The sequence below is a fragment of the Pseudophryne corroboree genome, chromosome 6, assembly GCF_028390025.1.
Source record: "Pseudophryne corroboree isolate aPseCor3 chromosome 6, aPseCor3.hap2, whole genome shotgun sequence".
In the NCBI taxonomy this organism is placed as follows: Eukaryota; Metazoa; Chordata; class Amphibia; order Anura; family Myobatrachidae; genus Pseudophryne; species Pseudophryne corroboree.
Genome location: NC_086449.1, coordinates 663860393 through 663878982, shown reverse-complemented (window position 1 = coordinate 663878982; position 18590 = coordinate 663860393). Strand labels below are relative to the sequence as shown.

The window sequence follows — 18590 nt, the reverse complement described above, 5'->3', positions numbered from 1 at the left end:
GTTTAATGCACAAAGTTATTAAAAATATTGGTTAAAATTACCTTCAGGCTGTGTGTATAAGGTGTATATGAAACATAAATGCATTCTGTGTTTAGACTTAGGTCCCATCTCCATGATATCTCATTATGGTATGTAATTATTCCAAAATACTGAAAAATCCAATATCCAAAATACCTCTGGTATCAAGCATTTTGGATAAGGGATACTCAACCTGTATTACAGGCTAAGACTAAAGCTCTCAAACAGTCTAGAAATCAATTACTCCTTAAAAAAAGACAGAAGTGATCAGGGATCCCATATGCCATGGGCCAATCACTTCAATGTAGCCAGTGATGACATCAATAGAGTAACTAAGAAATGCTGGCCTATTGTTGCTGCAGATTCTGACCTTGGTCTGGCTAATTAGTCCATTATGCCCTGTTATACGCGGGGTAAAAATGTAAGAGACTGGGTTATGAAAACTGATATTACAGGAATTCAGCATACACAGAGTGAACGAACCAGTTTTCTAGCTAGAAAGGCAGGATGTTTTAGATGTCTAAATTGTACGACCTGTAGAGCTTTGACAGTCAGCACCTTCTTTTGTCATCCACATAGTGGAAGGTAGTATTACATATGACATAGGTTCACATGCACAACTATGTACATTGTGTATTTGATTACTTGCCCGTGTGGATTATGTTATGTGGGTAAAACTGAGCGGTCATTACATGAATGAATTGACACATCGTTCATCTATTAAAGCTGTGATTTTCTCAGAACATAGTGAGCAGCCTGTGGCGAGGCAGTTCACCCAGGCTGGACACAGTTTACCCTATTTACGTTATATTATTATTGACCATGTACATTGGAATATCCGGGGACGTGATAGAGCTTTGCGCCTTTTACGATGTGAATCTACTTGGATATTTAGACTGGGGACTTTGGCCCCAGACGGCCTCAATGAGGCATTAGGATTACATTGTTTCCTTTAAGACGGTCCTTGGACATTGTTTATAGGAACATGCTGCAATGTTGTTACACATGCCGTTTTACATTTTTGACTGGTGAGTTGAATTGGGTTGTGACACCTTAGGAAAGAATTATCTACAAATTTCATGTTTGCTTTTTCCAAACTAGTGCAATAATTATGAAATTATGTGGTTTTATGTCTGCTTTTTCAACAAGTGTGATAGTTATGTGTTTTGATGCATTTCTATTAGCATGCCATGCTTTTCCACATGCTCGATATTTGAGTAGTGTTTTTGATGCTTACTCATAACAGTATTTCAGTACTGTGATACATATTCCAGAGTCAGATATTATGAGCTCCTGTTATTTTTATTGTTATAATGTCACGATACATTTTGTATTTGTTCACCGCTTCCTGGTTACTGCATCGTCACTTTATTTTGTATCTATGGTGCCAGCCGCTGGATGATGATATTCATCAGTGGGCGTCCTTATGCCAGACTTGCGCACCGCAGCAGGTTCTCATGGTGTTGGTGTGGCTTTTAAAAGGTATATTATTCACTTTTCGTATCCTAAAGACGACGTGATATTAAACTTTGAAACATTGATATCTACACCTGCTTTTTTGCATATATTCCGTGTGCCACCTTTACTGGATTCTATATGTGAGGGCTCTGCTATGATCTCTTAAGGAGAGGCACCGGACTAGTCATATTATATTTGGAGTGCTGCTTCGTTGTTTGTACGTCCATATATATTATATAGATGATTTATTTATTATTTGGAAGGGGCATTGGAATTTGTTAATTATTTAAACACTAATGACTTTAATTTGACCTTCACTCACACATTAAGTTTTGACACAGTAGTTTTTCTGGATGTCGCAATCTCTGCCAGGGATGGTATCATCATCCCATCTAATTATATGAAGTCTGTGGGTGCCTCTAATTATCGACATTATAGAGCCCCGTACACACAGGGAGATTTCTCTCAGAGATGTGTACTGAGCAATCTAGCACGAACGCTCAGCACGCAGCATGATGTGTGCTGAGCGAGGGGGGACGGGGGAGTGGGTGCTCATTTAACCCAACGGTGAAATGAGTGATGTGCTAGATTGTGCCTGCCTGCATGCATGCCAAATCTAGCACTGGCGATAGCGATGCACGGGGCAAAGCATTGCTATCGCTGTGGGGCATAGATACAGAGAGATCCGTGCTTAGCTTCTAAGCAATCTAGTCAGATTGCTTAAAATTTAAGCATGGATCTCTCCGTATGTACCCCCCTTACCAGTAGCCACCGCAAACCATGGGTAAGGAATGTCCCTAGAAACCAAATAGGGCACCTAAGGCAAAAATGTGCTGATAAGGATTTTATTTTCACAAATGGAGGTAATGCTGGGACACTTTGAAAGGAGAGGAAATCCGGCTAAAATCCTTAATAATGCTAGAGAATATGCTAGGAAGGTATGTAGAAAAAATCTCCTAACCACTAAAATCGCAACAGTGAAAGGGGAAAGTCTGAGCATAATAAAGGAGGATAACACAGCTGTTGATAGGGGGATCCAATAACAAATAGGTCGATTTCTGAAAATATTATATTTTCATCTAAATACAACACTAAAGGGTACATTTACTAAGCAGTGATAAGAATGGAGAAGTGAGCCAGTGGAGAAATTCCCCCATCAACCAATCAACAGCTCTCTATCATTTTATAGTATGTAAATTATAGATGTTACTTCAGTGCTGATTGGTTGCCATGGGCAACTTCTCCAATGGCTCACTTCTCCGCTCTTATCACTGCTTAGTAAATGTACCCCTAAATCACAGAAAAAAATATATATAATTTGTGATAATTTCACATTATTGGTACAGAACCATATACTGAAGGATGTTATTGAAAAAAAAGAACAGCAGTAATCTTTAAAAAAAAAAATATATGAATTTGGGTGATATCCTAGCCCCAAGTATGCTGAAAACCCAGATTGGAACAGAGGAAGGCGGTTCAGCGAAATGGCTAGTGAATAAACGTGTAGGTAGCTATCGATGTAATAGATCCATTTGTTTAACTTGCAAAGTTATAGCAAATAAAACAACTAATATAACATCTAGTGTGACTGGAGAAACATTTGAAATCAATTTATGAACTGTGAATTCAGCTACTGTGTGTACAGTATGTCCTACAGGTTCAAAGAGCACAGATGCAATACAGTATCATGAATAAAAAGTCTAAGCACAGTGTATCACGTCACTTTTCAAAACACCATGGAGGAGATCCAAAAGGTTTATCAATTGTGGCAGTAGAAAAATATACCAACAAAAAAAGGGGAGGTAATAGGTTCAGACAACTCTGCATAGGCGAATCATACTGGATTTTTAAATTAGAGACTCTCAGCCTTAAAGGCCTCAATGAGGCATTGGATTACACATTTGGATGATTAATTGAATACATAATACTTCTTGATGAAACCAAATGCAATCTATTGTGTTAGGTAGGGATAGTCTTTGAAGGGAAACGAGATTGTTCTTCATATTTTTAATTTATGGAATCATGTTGTTAGAATAACTCCTTGAAATAGGGGTTCTTTTGGGGGCTGGGTGGACAAATTAAGGAGGGGGAAGTACTATGCGAAAGTACACATTATTACTAGATCTAATATTGGAAATCAGTCGAATAAAATCTTTAAAATACCAAGTACTGTAGCTTCTTCATATGTAAGTAGAATCCTATCTGGCAGATTGGTATCTAGAGGGTTAACTAATGTGAACAGCTAGTATTCTAATTAATGTATCTATCTATCTATCTATCTATCTATCTATCTATATATATATAGAGATAGATAGAGAGAGAGAGAGAGAGAGACTTAGGACCACACTCACAGCTTCAATGTCCCATCAGGCGATGCTCCATAACGGCCAGCAGACCAAACAATAAAATTTCACAAGGTATAGGCACTCACCACTTAATCCAAAGAAGTATTGTTTATTCAATCATAGCAGCATCAGACTAGCCAAAAGGCTGGGACATAGTCGACGTTTCGGTCCCTTGATGGGCCTTTGTCAAGAATTACAACAGTGCAACAAGATCATCCTGGAACCCATATATATATATATATATATATATATATATACACACACACATACACACGCACGCACACACACACACACACACAGTTTCAAGAAAAAGCATGTGAACCCTTTGGAATTTCCTGGATTTGTGCATAAATTGGTCATGGAATGTGTTTTGATCTTCATGTCACAACAATAGTCTGCTGAAACTAATACCACACAAACAATTATATGTTCTTATGTTTTTATTGAACACACCATGTAAACATTCACAGTGCAGGGTGGACAAAGTATGTGAAGCCCTAGGCTAATGACTTCTCCTAGAGCTAATTTGAGTCAGGAGTCAGCCAACCTGGAGTCCAATCAATGAGACGAGTTTGGAGGTGTTGGTTAAAGCTGCCATTTATGGGTGTAGGTGTGCCCTTTATGTGACCTATATGTGTGTTCTTACATTTATAATGTTTTATTTTAAGAGATTGTTAATGTGTGTTAACTGTAGGTTATATAGATTGGCTTACTATACTGACAGCCTAAATAGGGATCTCTTGAAAATCACACCGGGATCCCGACCGCCGGCATGCCGACAGTGGGGCGAGCGCAAATGAGCCCCTTGTGGGTTTGCTTCGCTTGCCACGCTGCGGCCACGGTGGCGCATGCTATTTATTCTCCCTCCGGGTGGGGCGTGGACCCCCAAGAGGGATAATAGGTGTCGGTATGCGGGGTGTCGAGATTCCGGCGCCAGTATACTGAGTGCCGGGATCCCAACAGCCGGCAAACTGAATACCACCCCTGAGGACACCTCCAGCACTTCTGCAATGCCAACACTGTCGGCACCCCTGCACTGAGGACTCTGCCAGCACTAGTGCATTGAGGACACCTCCGGCACTCCAGCATTGCCAACACTGCTGGCACCCCTGCACTGAGGACACCTCTGGCACTCGCGCATTGCCAACACTCCTGCACAGAGGACACTGCCGGCACTGCTGCACTGAGGACACCTCCGACACGCCCACAACTGCAAACACTGCAGGCACTACTGCACTGCCGACACTGCTGGCACCACCACAATGAGGACACATCTGGCAACCCTGCACTGCCGACACTGCTTGCACCACCACACTGAAGACACTGCTGACAACCCTGCACTGAGGACCCTCTGTCACAGTAAGTGCACTATTGGTGTATCCGACCTGCACTGCAACCTGTGCTGTATCTGACACACACTGTATCCGATCTGCACTGAAACCTACACTGTATCCGACCTACATTGCATCCGACCCGCATTGTATTTGACCATCACTATATCCAACCCACACTGTATTTGACCTGCACTGTATCCAACCCACACTGTATCAAACCCACATTGTAACCGACCCGCGCTGTATCTGACCCACACTGTATTTGATTTGCACTGTAGCCTGCACTTTATCCGGCCCACGATGTAGGCCCACGATGTATCTGACACACAATATAAACAACTCACAGTGTATGCGACCCGTACTGTATCTGACCTGCACTGTACCTGACTTTGCATTGTAGCCAACCCTTACTGTATGCGACACGCACTGTATCCAACCCACACTCTGACCTGCACTGTATCTCAAACTGTATCTGACCTTGCGCTGTAGCCAACGTGCACTATATCCAACCCGCACTCTGACCTGCACTGTACCCAACCCACACTGTATCCGACCTACACTGTGCGCAAACTGCACTAAATACAACCCGCAATGAATTCCACCTATACTGTATCCAACCTGCCTTGTATCCATCTGCACTGTATCTGACCTACACTGTAACCTGCATTGTATCCAACCCACTCTGTATCCAACCTGCACTGTGTCTGACCCGCACTGTATCCGACCAGCACTGTAAACTGTTCAATATTTAACTGTGTCCCTCAAAGTATTCCGCACTGTACCACGCAGGTACGGAATGCTGTTTTTTGTGATTGGGGAGAATTTGGGGAGCTGCTCGACAAAATGGCTGATTGATCGCGGTTTTCATGGGCACAGAGTACCAGTCATCAGCGACCCAGGGCCCCCAGGAGGGAGGTACAGACTGTGCACTGAGAATAGGCATGTGCTGGGAGCATGTGCACTTGTGTAGGGGGCATCAATGTCTGCTGTTGTTTGCTGTTACACATGGTTTCGTCTTTTTTCTTTGCTGTTTGGTAACTACTTTAGAGCAATGATATTGTACACACGATTCTCAGGAAATTTCTGTGTTGGATTGTTTTCTATGGATAGTACTTGTGAGTTGGTTTGATTGGTTATTGCTAATACTGCACAGTACTAATTTGCAAAACATTTTTAAACAGAAATAACTGCCGTGTGTTTGTGCCGCTGCTCTGTTGCTTAGTTTAGCCAGCCAGGCTTTGGCCTATGTTGTTGATCAATATTGTGAGGTGGTCAAAACTGACTGGAAATGAGTGGAAATGAATGGTACTGAGGTTAATAATACTGTAGGAACAAAAATACCCCTAAGTTCTGTTATTTTAGCTGTTTTGATGATTTTTTTTTAGAAAAAATCCAGATCCAAAACCCAAAAGGTTGGTTTTGGCAAAACCAATCCAGATCCAAAACCAAAACACAAAATCCAAAAAGTGTCCGGTGCACATCTCTACTTAAAATATACATTTTGGGCCCAATGCAGAGTTGGAAGAAAACGGCCATACATTACCACACATGCATATAGATTTACCTACAGTATAATTTTTGTGCCACATAGTGCATGATGCGTGGTACATACTGTATAAAACTCACAACAATACTGTCATACATACAATGATTTACTGAAATGGATACTGTAAACACAATGCTTACTGATACATCTGGCTAAGTTCTAATTAGAATCCGCTTGAAACCGCAGCGGATTAAAGGCTGTTTTTTGGTCTAAATTGAAACCGCCATTGATCTCCTAATGACAACCCACTGTGGCGTATTCTATTTTTCCATGGTTTCTATTGAAACCACAGAAGATTATAAGCTATTCTAATCATATTGATTTAATGGTGCTTTTACAGAAACAACATTCACCTGACATCATAACCGACAGCTGGCTGCTTTCACTTTGTGGGATTGTGAGGAGTTTAAGTGGAGAAGAAAGTTGTAGGAAAGTATAAGGTGAAAGATATAAAGTGATTGGTGATTGTGGTGAGTTGTGTTTTTTGTTTTTTTTTTGTTTGTTTTTTTAAGTTGTCTTGTTTCTTGTTCTGTATTTGTTTATTTGAGATCTTTTTCATTGTTTTTTTTTTTAAATCCTGTGTTTTTTGGCGATTGTGTTTTTGTTTTATATTCTTGTTTGTTTACTTTTATTAAAGTTCAGCCATGTCTGCTGAGAGACATCACAATCCCGTCAATCAATCTTGCCTGTCAAGATCAATGAATTTTCCTGATGTTTCAGCAATCACACTTGTCTGAGCCTGGTCATTATTTTAGCATGTTTGCCGGTAGTTTTACAATGGTTTTCACAACCGCTACTTGATAAATTTGGGGTTCTATTCTATTCTTTTCATAGTCTAAAACATACATTTTTATTTTCTTTATATTAGGTTAGATGTGTTCCCCTATAAAAAATATAATGATAATTGTTTCTAGTTATACCAAGCTCCTCTTAAATAATTCTTTCATTAATGCCTTTTTTTTTTAGGTGAATTTGACTAGGGCCAAGTTACCTGATGTCCCACACTCTGTAACATGTTTTGAAGTTTGAAGGGCTAAAACAGGGATGGGGAACCTTCGGCCCTCCAGCTGTTGTTGAACTACACATACCAGCATGCCTTGCTGCAGTTTTGCTATTTGGCCATGCTAAAACTGTTGCAGGGCATGCTGGGATGTGTAGTTCATCAACAGCTGGAGGGCCGAAGGTTCCCCATCCCTGGGCTAAAACAACCTGTAGCCAAGTCGATATCCAGTCATTAGGTCAACATTCATTATGTCACTATTGGTCGACATGCATTAGGTCGACATGGTCACTAGGTCGACGTGACAAAAGGTTGACATGAGTTTTTCACTTTTTAAAAAATTTTGAACTTTTTCATACTTTCCGATCAACGTGGACTATGATTGGGAACGGTAACCTGTGCCGAGCACAGCGGTAGCAGAGCGAGGCCCCTTGCCCGGAGCATGGCGAACGAAGCGAGCCATGGAATGGGACATGGTGTGCTAATTTGGGTTCCCGGTCACTTTACGAAGAAAACGACACCAAAAAAGGTTAAAAAAACTCATGTTGACCTTTTGTCATGTCGACCTAATGACCGTGTTGACCTATTTCAGGTGGTCGACCTAGTTACTGTCGACCCTATGAACCACACCCATGCCAATTCCATCATCAGAATATCCACATGTGCACAGAGTATTTTAGGATATGAATGTATTAAATTAGGTGGAGGGCAGAGACATAGCACTGGTGTAGTTGTGTGAGAACAGGGATTTGATACATACTTACCAACTTCCTGGCTGCCTGCTCAGGGAGGGGCCAGCCAGGTCGGCACAGCAGGGGGTGTGAGTGTCGATGGAAAATGGGCGTGATGATATAGCCACTGGTTGTACACCCCACAACATAATGCCTTACTACAGGCATTGTACAGGGAAAGCGTGACCACGTCATTTCCCGGCCAGACTGCCCACATTTGCCATGTAAAGTGGGAGCCTCCAGGACATTCCGGGAGATTAGGAATACATGATTTGATAAAAGTCTTGATAAAGGGAATTGAGGCAAGCAAAATGGCGCAGACTTCAAGTTAAACAAAGTACAGTACAGTAAGGAGCATTGTGATGTGACGCTCATGTCAAAGGGTTATAGGAAATCCCTGTTTGAAACAATTCTATAAATTAAATTTTCTGTCTTCAGAATTATATATATATATATATATATATATATATATATATATATTACACTCTGGATATGTAAATAAATATTTGATTATAGATGGCAAGAACCTACCAGGACATAAAGGAAGTCTGCAAATCCGTGTGGTTTCAGGTTTATCATTGCTACAGTTAACAGCCTTTTTGTCATTTGAACCACAAAGAACTTGTCTTTCTTGTGTTCCATTGCCACAGGACACAGTACACTACAAAATGAGAAACAAATATTATTGACATAATAATCAATTGGAAATAATATAGATTTTATATAACTTCATTTTATCTGTAAAGCACCTGCCAGAAACTTTTTCACAAAACTAACAAATGTGGAAGCCTTATATTCCAAATGAATGATCCCAAAATCTAACTTATTCATACATCAATGACTGAAGAATTGTTAGATTTTATGGTGCAGCAGATGGATAAAAGGAAGTTAGCATTTTGCACAAATTCCAATAGTGAGGTATTAAATGACAGCAGAAATGCAGGTGACTACAAAATCTGGCATCAAACTTTTGTGTAAAACAGAAGCCATTCGCTATACTAGCCAGAGCTCATCCATACACTTACATTTTCCCACTGCTAACTAGCTCCGCCCCTCGACACCCATTAAGCCATGCCCACGACCTGTGATTGGCCCACAGCTCATTTAACATTAAAGCAGGGGACACTATTGGTGGGTAAAACCATTGATGGTTCCCTTACAGATGGTCTTAAACCATCGAGATTATCCATCATTGGTACAATCGATCCACCAATGGCCTTCCCTAATGCTACTGTACTTGTGGCTCACAGTAACATAATTGCCTACAGTATGCTGTACTGAACTAACAATCAGAATGTACATATCTATCAGCCCATAATAACAGTGGCTGAGCCAAGCCCCAATACCTAATGGGTGCAAACAGTCACGTTTTTAACTATCCTTATGCAGATTCAATGTATACCATAATGCATAGTGGCAGTGTCTGTGTGATATAGGAGAAGCCTATAACTACCTAATACCATATTTGCCAACTCTTATGTCAAGGAGACTGCCTGAAATAGCAGCAATCCCTAAAGAGTCTGGCAATCTATCTGATTGCAACGTACCAGGGCTGTAACTAGGTGTGTGCTCGGCCCACAGAGCATGTGCACTGTGGGTGTAGAACTGGCATCCACTGCGGCCCACCAGCACCTGACATTGCATCAATCTGTCAGCAGCACCTCCTATCAACCCCCCCTCCCGCGTGGTCGCCCGCATCAACCGCATTCCCCTGGTCTGTCTCCCTTGAAGGGAGTCCTTTGTGTCAGGCTGTCAGCAGCGGCGCCTTTCTGTTTTGTTAGAAGCAGAGCTGCAGTGTACAGCTCTGGAGCTCCACCTTCCATACACACATGAGAGTAGGAGGAGCAGTAGCAGCTGAGTGAGGCTGTGGTCTGGGGAGTCAAAGAGGCAGGGGGAAGGTACAGTGGGCAGCATAAGCACACATGGGCTCAGCGGCTCCACACCAATTGTCCTTCACTGCACCCTACACTCACCCTCACTACTTCTTATTCCCACCCAGGGCCGTTTGTAGCTGCAGGCAAACCATGCTACAGCATGGGGCGAGCCATGCTGTCAGCCCCCGACCCCGCTGGTGTCTGGTAACAATACGCCGCCGTTAGATGCCTCTTGCTTGGTATCAACCACCCATCGCACTGGGAACAATAATTGCAAGAAACAGCCCTGCTTCAACCCTCCCTTACTGCTTGCTCTCTATAACAACCCTCACTCACTGCCCCCTACACTCACCCTCACTCACTGCTCCCTATACTAACCCTCACTCACTGCTCCCTACACAGCTCCACACTGTTCTCTACACTCACCCTCATTCAAAGCTCCCTATACCCTTTCCTCACTGTTCCTTACACTCACCCTTACTCACTGCTCCCTACACCCACCCTCATTGTTCCCTACCCTCTCCCTCACTGCCATCTACAATGACCCTCACTCACTGCTCCCTACAACCATCCTCTATGGCCCCACCCACCCTCACTGCTCTTTACTTCTACCCGCCCTTGCTGCGCTCTACACCAACCATTACTCACTGCTCCCTCCACTTACCCTCATTGCTTCATACACCTGACCTCACTCAATGCTCCCCACAGCCACCCTCACTGTTCCCTATACTCTCCATTACTGCTCTCTACAACAACCCTCACTCACTGCTACCTAAACCCATCTATGCTCCCCACCCACCCTCTTTGCTCTCTTCTCCTACCCTCCCTTGCTGCGCTCTAAACTGACTGTTTCTCACTGCTCCCTCCACCCATCCTCATTGCTCCCTACACTCACCCTCACTCATTGCTCCCTACACCTGCCCTCACTGCTCTCTCACAAATTACACACTACACACAAATAACAACCACTACAACAATGCTAGATCAGACTTAGGCAGTGGGGGGAGGAGGGGGGATATTAGAATAAACAAATACATTATAATGTTATGAATTTCTTGTTCTTCAATGTAATAGTTGAATTCTAATGCTCCAAAGCATATATAAAGGATATAATATAAATATAAAAAAGAAAATTTGAAAAAATGTAATAAATATGTATAATTACTTTAAATGTAAACGTTTTATAGATACAAGAAAACTTCCTTTCTAAGCTATAAAAATTTTAAAGTATAATAATAAAATTTTTCTAATTTTTCTTTTCTTGTATTAATATTATTTTCTTTCATACTGTATATATTTTGGAGTTTTTTCTTTTTGACTTTTCTAGATTTCTTTTTGCGTAATTTGTACTTAGTTATTTTCTTATTTTTGGTGATGCCTCTTAAGTCCCATTTTGTTTTAGTATATTTCTCTAATATTTTAGCATTTCCAAAATTTTACTTTTAGTTGTCCATACATTTGACTTCATTTAACATTGCTGTGTGCCCTCAGTTTGAGCGTGGTGTTATGTTATCCATATTGTGTAAGTAATCATTTTTACCAACACAGTGAAGTACTGTATATGTGACTTCCGGTTTTGACTACCAGGTTGACGCCGAACGTCACTTTCGCTTCAGGGCCCCAGTGATGCCTTCCACTTCTGACGCTGGTGGCTATATCGCATGACTTATACCCCTTTTCCACTAGCATAGCACGGGTCGCAGCCGTGTCGCCTGACACGGCTGCGACGCGTGCTACAGCCCCCTGCAGACAGCGCTCATCAACCCGGCAATTGTCGGGGTGGTGATGCGGCTAGTAACGCTGCAGGGGTGGCGCTGGGAGATCACATGATCTCCCAGCGCCGCCCTCCCTGTGCACTGTGAACGGGAGCCGTGTCGCCTCGACACGGCTCCCGTTCACACTAGACAGCTAGCCGGGTTGAACACGTGTTCAACCCGGCTAGCTACCAGGGTAGGATTCCCGGATCACTTGATCCGGGAATTTGCCGGGGGACCCGTTTCCACTAGGGAAAAACACGGGTAAATGCGCGCCCCCGCGCATTTATCCGTGTTTAAAAATGCTAGTGGAAAAGGGGTATTAGAGACTTTAGATATATTTGACTGAGCTGATTTTTATCTACGGACTATTCACCCTGGGACTTTTGGGAATTTTGGAAGCTACAGTATATTTACTGTATGTCTTTTTTGCACACGTCTTGTTTCCCATTAGCACAACAGTTGGTGGATGGGTTTAATTTGTGATTGTGCTATAAAGAGGGGGCTTGGGAGGCATTGGTGGCTGGTGTGCATCTGGCGTGATCCTGTCATTTTTTCATGAGAAGTCTTGACAAAGGCCCTAATGGGACCGAAACATTAATGATTTCTGGGATGTATCTCTAAACTACTGTTTAAAACAGGGCCGTGCAATCACAGGAGGCAGGGGAGGCAATGCCTCCCCTGTCATTAATGATTAATACAAAGAAGATACTTATGACACATATTCTGTGTCATAAGTATTTTCGTTATATCATTCTAATAATTTTAATACATTTAAATAGTTTAGGATTAGGAGGCACTGATAACAGTGCTTCCCGTTGACAACAGGAATGGGGATAAGGTGGGGGGCGGGATCAAGCACTGGGCTGTAAAACAGCCCATTGAAAAAAGTGGAGAAAGCGGCACTTGTGTAAGTGCCTCGTTGACAGGGACAGATGTGATTGGACAGCGGATCCAATGCTGGATCCGCTAGTCCAATCACCTACATGCAGCTGCATCTGTGATCACCTCTCTCTCCAGTCTTCACATTCCCCGCTGTCTCATACCCATATCAGAAACCCTCATGGGTGACAGGATTGCAGGGAGCTGCAGTGGTGGATTCAGGGACGTAGGGGTGGATGGGGGGGGGGGGGGGGACATCAAGGTACGTGCACCCCCCCCTGTCATTTTTATTTTAACTGTCATTCTTGTCTTGTTGTTTCTGTAAAAAGTGGCTCTACCTGTCCCACTATGTAAATGGAAGCTCTGCCTGCCGTAATGTGTAAAAAGGGGACACTGTCTGCTGTAATGTGTAAAAAAGGAGATGCAGTCTGCCGTAATGTGTAAAAAGGGGGACGCGGTCTGCCGTAATGTGTAAAAAGGGGGACGCTGTCTGCCATAATGTGTAAAAAGGGGACGCTGTCTGCCGTAAAGTGTAAAAAGGGGATGCTGTCTGCCGTAATGTGTAAAAAGGGTATGCTGTCTGCTGTAATGTGTAAAAAGGGGGACGCTGTCTGCCGTAATGTGTAAAAAGGGGGACGCTGTCTGCCGTAATGTGTGAAAAAGGGATGCTGTCTGCCGTAATGTGTAAAAAGGGGACGCTGTCTGCCGTAATGTGTAAAAATGGGGACGCTGTCTGCCTAATGTGTAAAAAGGGGACGCTGTCTGCCTAATGTGTAAAAAGGGGACGCTGTCTGCCATAATGTTTAAAAAGAGGGACGCTGTCTGCCGTACTGTGTAAAAAGTGGGACGCTGTCTGCCGTAATGTTTAAAAAGGGGGACGCTGTCTGCCGTACTGTGTAAAAAGAGGGATGCTGTCTGCCGTAATGTGTAAAAAGGGGATGCCATCTGCCGTAATGTGTAAAAAGGGGACGCTGTCTGCCGTAATGTTTAAAAAGGGGGACGCTGTCTGCCGTACTGTGTAAAAAGAGGGACGCTGTCTGCTGTAATGTGTAAAAAGGGGATGCTGTCTGCCGTAATGTGTAAAAAGGGGATGCTGTCTGCCATGTGTAAAAAGGGGATGCTGTCTGCCGTAATGTGTAAAAAGGGGGCGCTGTCTGCCGTAATGTGTAAAAAGGGGGCGCTGTCTGCCGTAATGTGTAAAAAGGGGGACGCTGTCTGCCATAATGTGTAAAAAGAGGATGCTGTCTGCCGTAATGTGTAAAAAGGGGACTCTACCAAGTTTAGTGTCGCTACTGTGCTGCATAATTTGAATAATGGAAACTACTGTGCACCGTAATATGAATTGGTATTAATCTGTTGCCACACCTCTTCCCTATGAAGCCACACCCCTATATTTTTGGCGCACACTGGCCCTATTTTAAATTAGGAGGGGCACCGATGCTGTTTCTTGCAAAATGTCTAGTTACGGCACTGGGATACATAGCCGTTGCAACGGAGCTCATGTCTGTGTCTCCCCACACAGTCTCCCTCTCCTCTATTTGTGTCCTCTGACCCGGGCTGCCGACACCCAATTAAACCGTTGTAAAAAGTAAAAATGGAAGGAGAGAGGGATCACTGATGGGCTGGAGGAAGGATGTCGGCTGCAGCATGTGCAGGGATGTTGGTTCCGCATAGTCCAGGAAACATTTTATGACCAGTTGCTTTGAGCTGCAGCTGGTACTCAGCTACTCATGTAACGCAACAGCTCCTCCACCTCCGGTCTCCCCCTCAGGCGAGGCAGCAATTTTTATCCCATTCATAATGCAGGGCAGGTTGGGCTAGATGGTGGTTTAAGGGGCCCCCCTGCACCCCATCTCCATCAATAACATTGACAACCAACGGCCCCCAACCCCACCAATAAAACTTACAATCCGCCCCAACCCTACCAATAAGATTGGCAAATCCCCTTATTTGCTTCAGTGTGGGGGACTCCAATATGTGAAGGGCCCTGGGAGCCCACTTTATCCACCCCCTGTCCTATAATCTGGCCCAGAGGACGGGGCTTGACCTCACAGCACGTCACTGGTTTAAAATATCTCTATATTGGTGAGTACCTTAACTTACACACACACACACACACACACACTGGATCCACAGCACTTCTATTGTTATGTCATATTGTCTTGTTAATGATCCTATGTGACAAGTTAAATGTTCTGAACTCTGCTAGCTAAGTCTACTCTATTCTGTGCCAATCTGCATTTGTTTGCCTATGCATAGAAACATAGAATCATAGAATTTGACGGCAGATAAGAACCACTTGGTCCATCTAGTCTGCCACTTTTTTTTTTTTTTTTTTTACTATATTTTTATCTCAAACCTTATTTGATCCTTATTTATTTGTAAGGATATCCTTATGTACATCAAATGCATGTTTAAATTGCTCTACTGTCTTAGCCTCTACCACTTCTGATGGGAGGCTATTCCACTTGTCCACTACCATTTCTGTGAAGTTATTTTTCCTCAAATTTCCCCTGAATCTCACCCCTCCTTCTTGCTTCTCTTCATTTGGAGAATGTTTCCCTCCTGGACTTTGTTAAAACCCTTGATATATTTGAAAGTTTCTATCATGTCCCCCCTTTCCCTTCTCTGCTCCAAACTATACATATATTTAGATTTCTTAGTCTTTCTGGATATGTTTTGTAGGCCATGCACCATTTAAGTTGCCCTTCTTTGTACAGTCTCTAATGTATTAATATCCTTTTGAAGATATGGCCTCAAGAATTGAACACAATATTCTAGATGAGGCCGTACCAATGACCTATACAGTGGCATTATTACTTTTTTCTTTCTGCTGCTGAGTCCTCTCCCAATGCAACCAAGCATCTGACTAGCCTTCCTCATTGCTTTGTTACATTGCTTACCTGCCTTTAAGTCATCTGAAATAGTGACGCCTAGATCCCTTTCCTACTCAGTAGTTTCCAGAGGCTATATCTCTGTCTATCCAGAGGCTAAATCCAAAGGCTATATTTAGCCTTTGGATTTTTGAGACCCAAGTACATGATTTAGCATTTTTTGGCATTAAACTGTAATTGCCATTAATACTATATTTAGCCTCTGGATTTTTGAGACCCAAGTGCATGATTTTGCATTTTTTGGCATTAAACTGTAATTGCCACACTCTTGACCATTTCTCTAGTCTACCTAGATCTTCAATCATTTGTTTTACCCCTCCTGGTGCATCTACCTTTGTGCCATCTGCAAAAAGGCATACTTTCCCTTTAACACCATTTACAATGTCACCAATAAAAATATTTAAAAGCACTGGTCCAAGTACATAATCCCTGGGGTTCTCCACTGGTAACATTTCTCTCCTGTGAATGCACTCCATTTACCACAACTCTCTGTTTTCTGTTCTGCAACTAAGATCTTATCCATTCAATAATCCTAGTATCCAATCCCGAGCTTTCAAGTTTATTTAGCAGTCTGCGATGTGGAACAGTGTCAAAAGCCTTACTAAAGTCTAGATAAGCTATGTCCACAACTCCACCTTTATCCATCACTTTAGTCACACAGTCAAAAAAGTCAATAAGATTTATTTGACATGATCTCCTCCCAGTGAAACCATGCTATTTGGGATACTGTAAATTGCTCAATTTGAGATAGTCTACAACTCTTTCTTTTAAGAGTGTTTCCATCAATTTCCCTACTACTGATGTAAGATTCACTGTTCTGTAGTTATTTGCCTCTTCCTTGCTTCCACTTTTGTGCAGTGGGACAATGTTTGCTCTTCTCCAGTCCTCTGGAATTACTCCTGTAGCTAATGACTGGTTGAATAATTCTGTCAATGGTGCTAACAGCACCTTTTTAAGTTCTTTTAGTATCCTTGGTTATATCTCATCTGGCCCCATAGATTTGTCCACTTTCAGCTTTGAGAGTTCTGTTAGGACCTTCTCCTCTGTAAATGTACTTGTTTGAATCAAGTTGGAGAAAGGATCTCTGACATCAGGGGGAGGAGCAATGACACCAGTGGGAGGAGCTAGGCCAGCGGGATAGTTCTTCTGCTATCCACACCACCAACTACTCCCTTTAGTAACCGAAGCGAGCCACCGAGCCCAAAACATGGCGAGTGTACATTTTGGGTACCCTGTTCGGCCATGGCTCCTACCCCTGGTGATGTGGCTCCTCCCCTTGGTGACATCAGAGGTCTCTTCTCTAACTTGGTTTTAGACTTAACCTTTTATTCTCTGCTCAGTTAAGCTGTGTATTAGATGCTGACAGGCTAGGTTAGGTCTGCTCTTACCCTACAAGTTTTAAAACTTCTTACCGATTGTACATCTCTTATCTTACTGAATATTGGGGGTAATTCCAAGTTGATCGCAGCAGGAATTTGTTTAGCAGTTGGGCAAAACCATGTGCACTGCAGGGGAGGCAGATATAACATGTGCAGAGAGAGCTAGATTTGGGTGGGTTATTTTGTTTCTGTGCAGGGTAAATACTGGCTGCTTTATTTTTACACTGCAATTTAGATTGCAGATTGAACACACCCCACCCAAATCTAACTCTCTCTGCACATGTTAAATCTGCCTCCCTGCAGTGCACATGGTTTTGCCCAACTGCTAACTTATTTGCTGCTGCGACCAACTCAGAATTACCCCCTTTGTTACATGTACATCGATCTAACCTGGAGAATTACAGCTATATTATATATGGGCAATCATTCCAGTCTGTATCAATAAAAGGTGAAACTTCCAGAAGATCATTGTCAGTGCATTAAAAGATGGGCTTGGTTTAGCTATCTGATTAGTTACACACTCCTTATGTGTAATGAGGGTCAGAACACACACACGCAACAAATAAAGGTAAAAGGGTGCCTCCTAGTGTATTAAATTAGTGAGACTTGTGTTAAATAATCAATATCAAATACACATGTATATACAGTATATATATATATATATAAAAACAATAGGCTAGAACCCACAGCACTCATACTTCCGCTGTGCCAGTGGTATTTGTGACCACACCCTTTAAATAAAAAAATCATACAAATTCATCACTCACCTAATATTAACATTTCAAACTTTAATTCATCTGAATTCAGGGAATGTTAGTTACAAAATATTGCAATAGTTTGTTAAGCTGACCAGCCACTTCAGCCATAACATTTTTGTGGTCGCACTTTTTCTTGCACCCCTATTGACCATATGTAAATTAAATGTTAAGAAATTACCCAGTTGTTTATTAACTGATATGATTGGGTGTGGTTCCTGTCTCTTTAAATGAGTGAGACAGGGCCTAAACTCATGATAGAAGCATACTGTGTATTTAAAATACAAAAGATGCCTGAGAGCAATGCTCAGATTTTTGAAAGTCAGTGTAGGGACTGACCGAATGGGAATGGCCGTGAAGTGGCTGATCAGCTTAACAAACTATTGCAATATTTTGGAACTAACATTCCATGAATTCAGATGAATAACAGTTTGAAGTGTTAATATTAGGTGAGTGCTGAATTTGTATGATATATATATATATATATATATATATATCTCACAGGGGCTCTGCACCCACTAAATTAACAAGCAATAATAAACAGTGGAGTTTTAGTTCATGTATTGATCACTGCATGTAAGCCTGCAGCCCCTGGCAAGGGACCCCACTATACTGCAGGT

At 42.3% G+C, this 18590-nt stretch overlaps 1 protein-coding gene across 1 annotated transcript in view; it reads right to left on the bottom strand.

The window, feature by feature from the left end:
* The window catches only part of LOC134933200 (A disintegrin and metalloproteinase with thrombospondin motifs 2-like), a 968191-nt gene that overhangs the window by 66495 nt on the left and 883106 nt on the right, over window positions 1–18590 (bottom strand). Inside the window, exon 20 of the mRNA XM_063928241.1 lies at window positions 8964–9093. Coding sequence (XP_063784311.1) covers window positions 8964–9093 — 130 coding nt within the window. The remainder of the gene's footprint in view (window positions 1–8963; window positions 9094–18590) is intronic.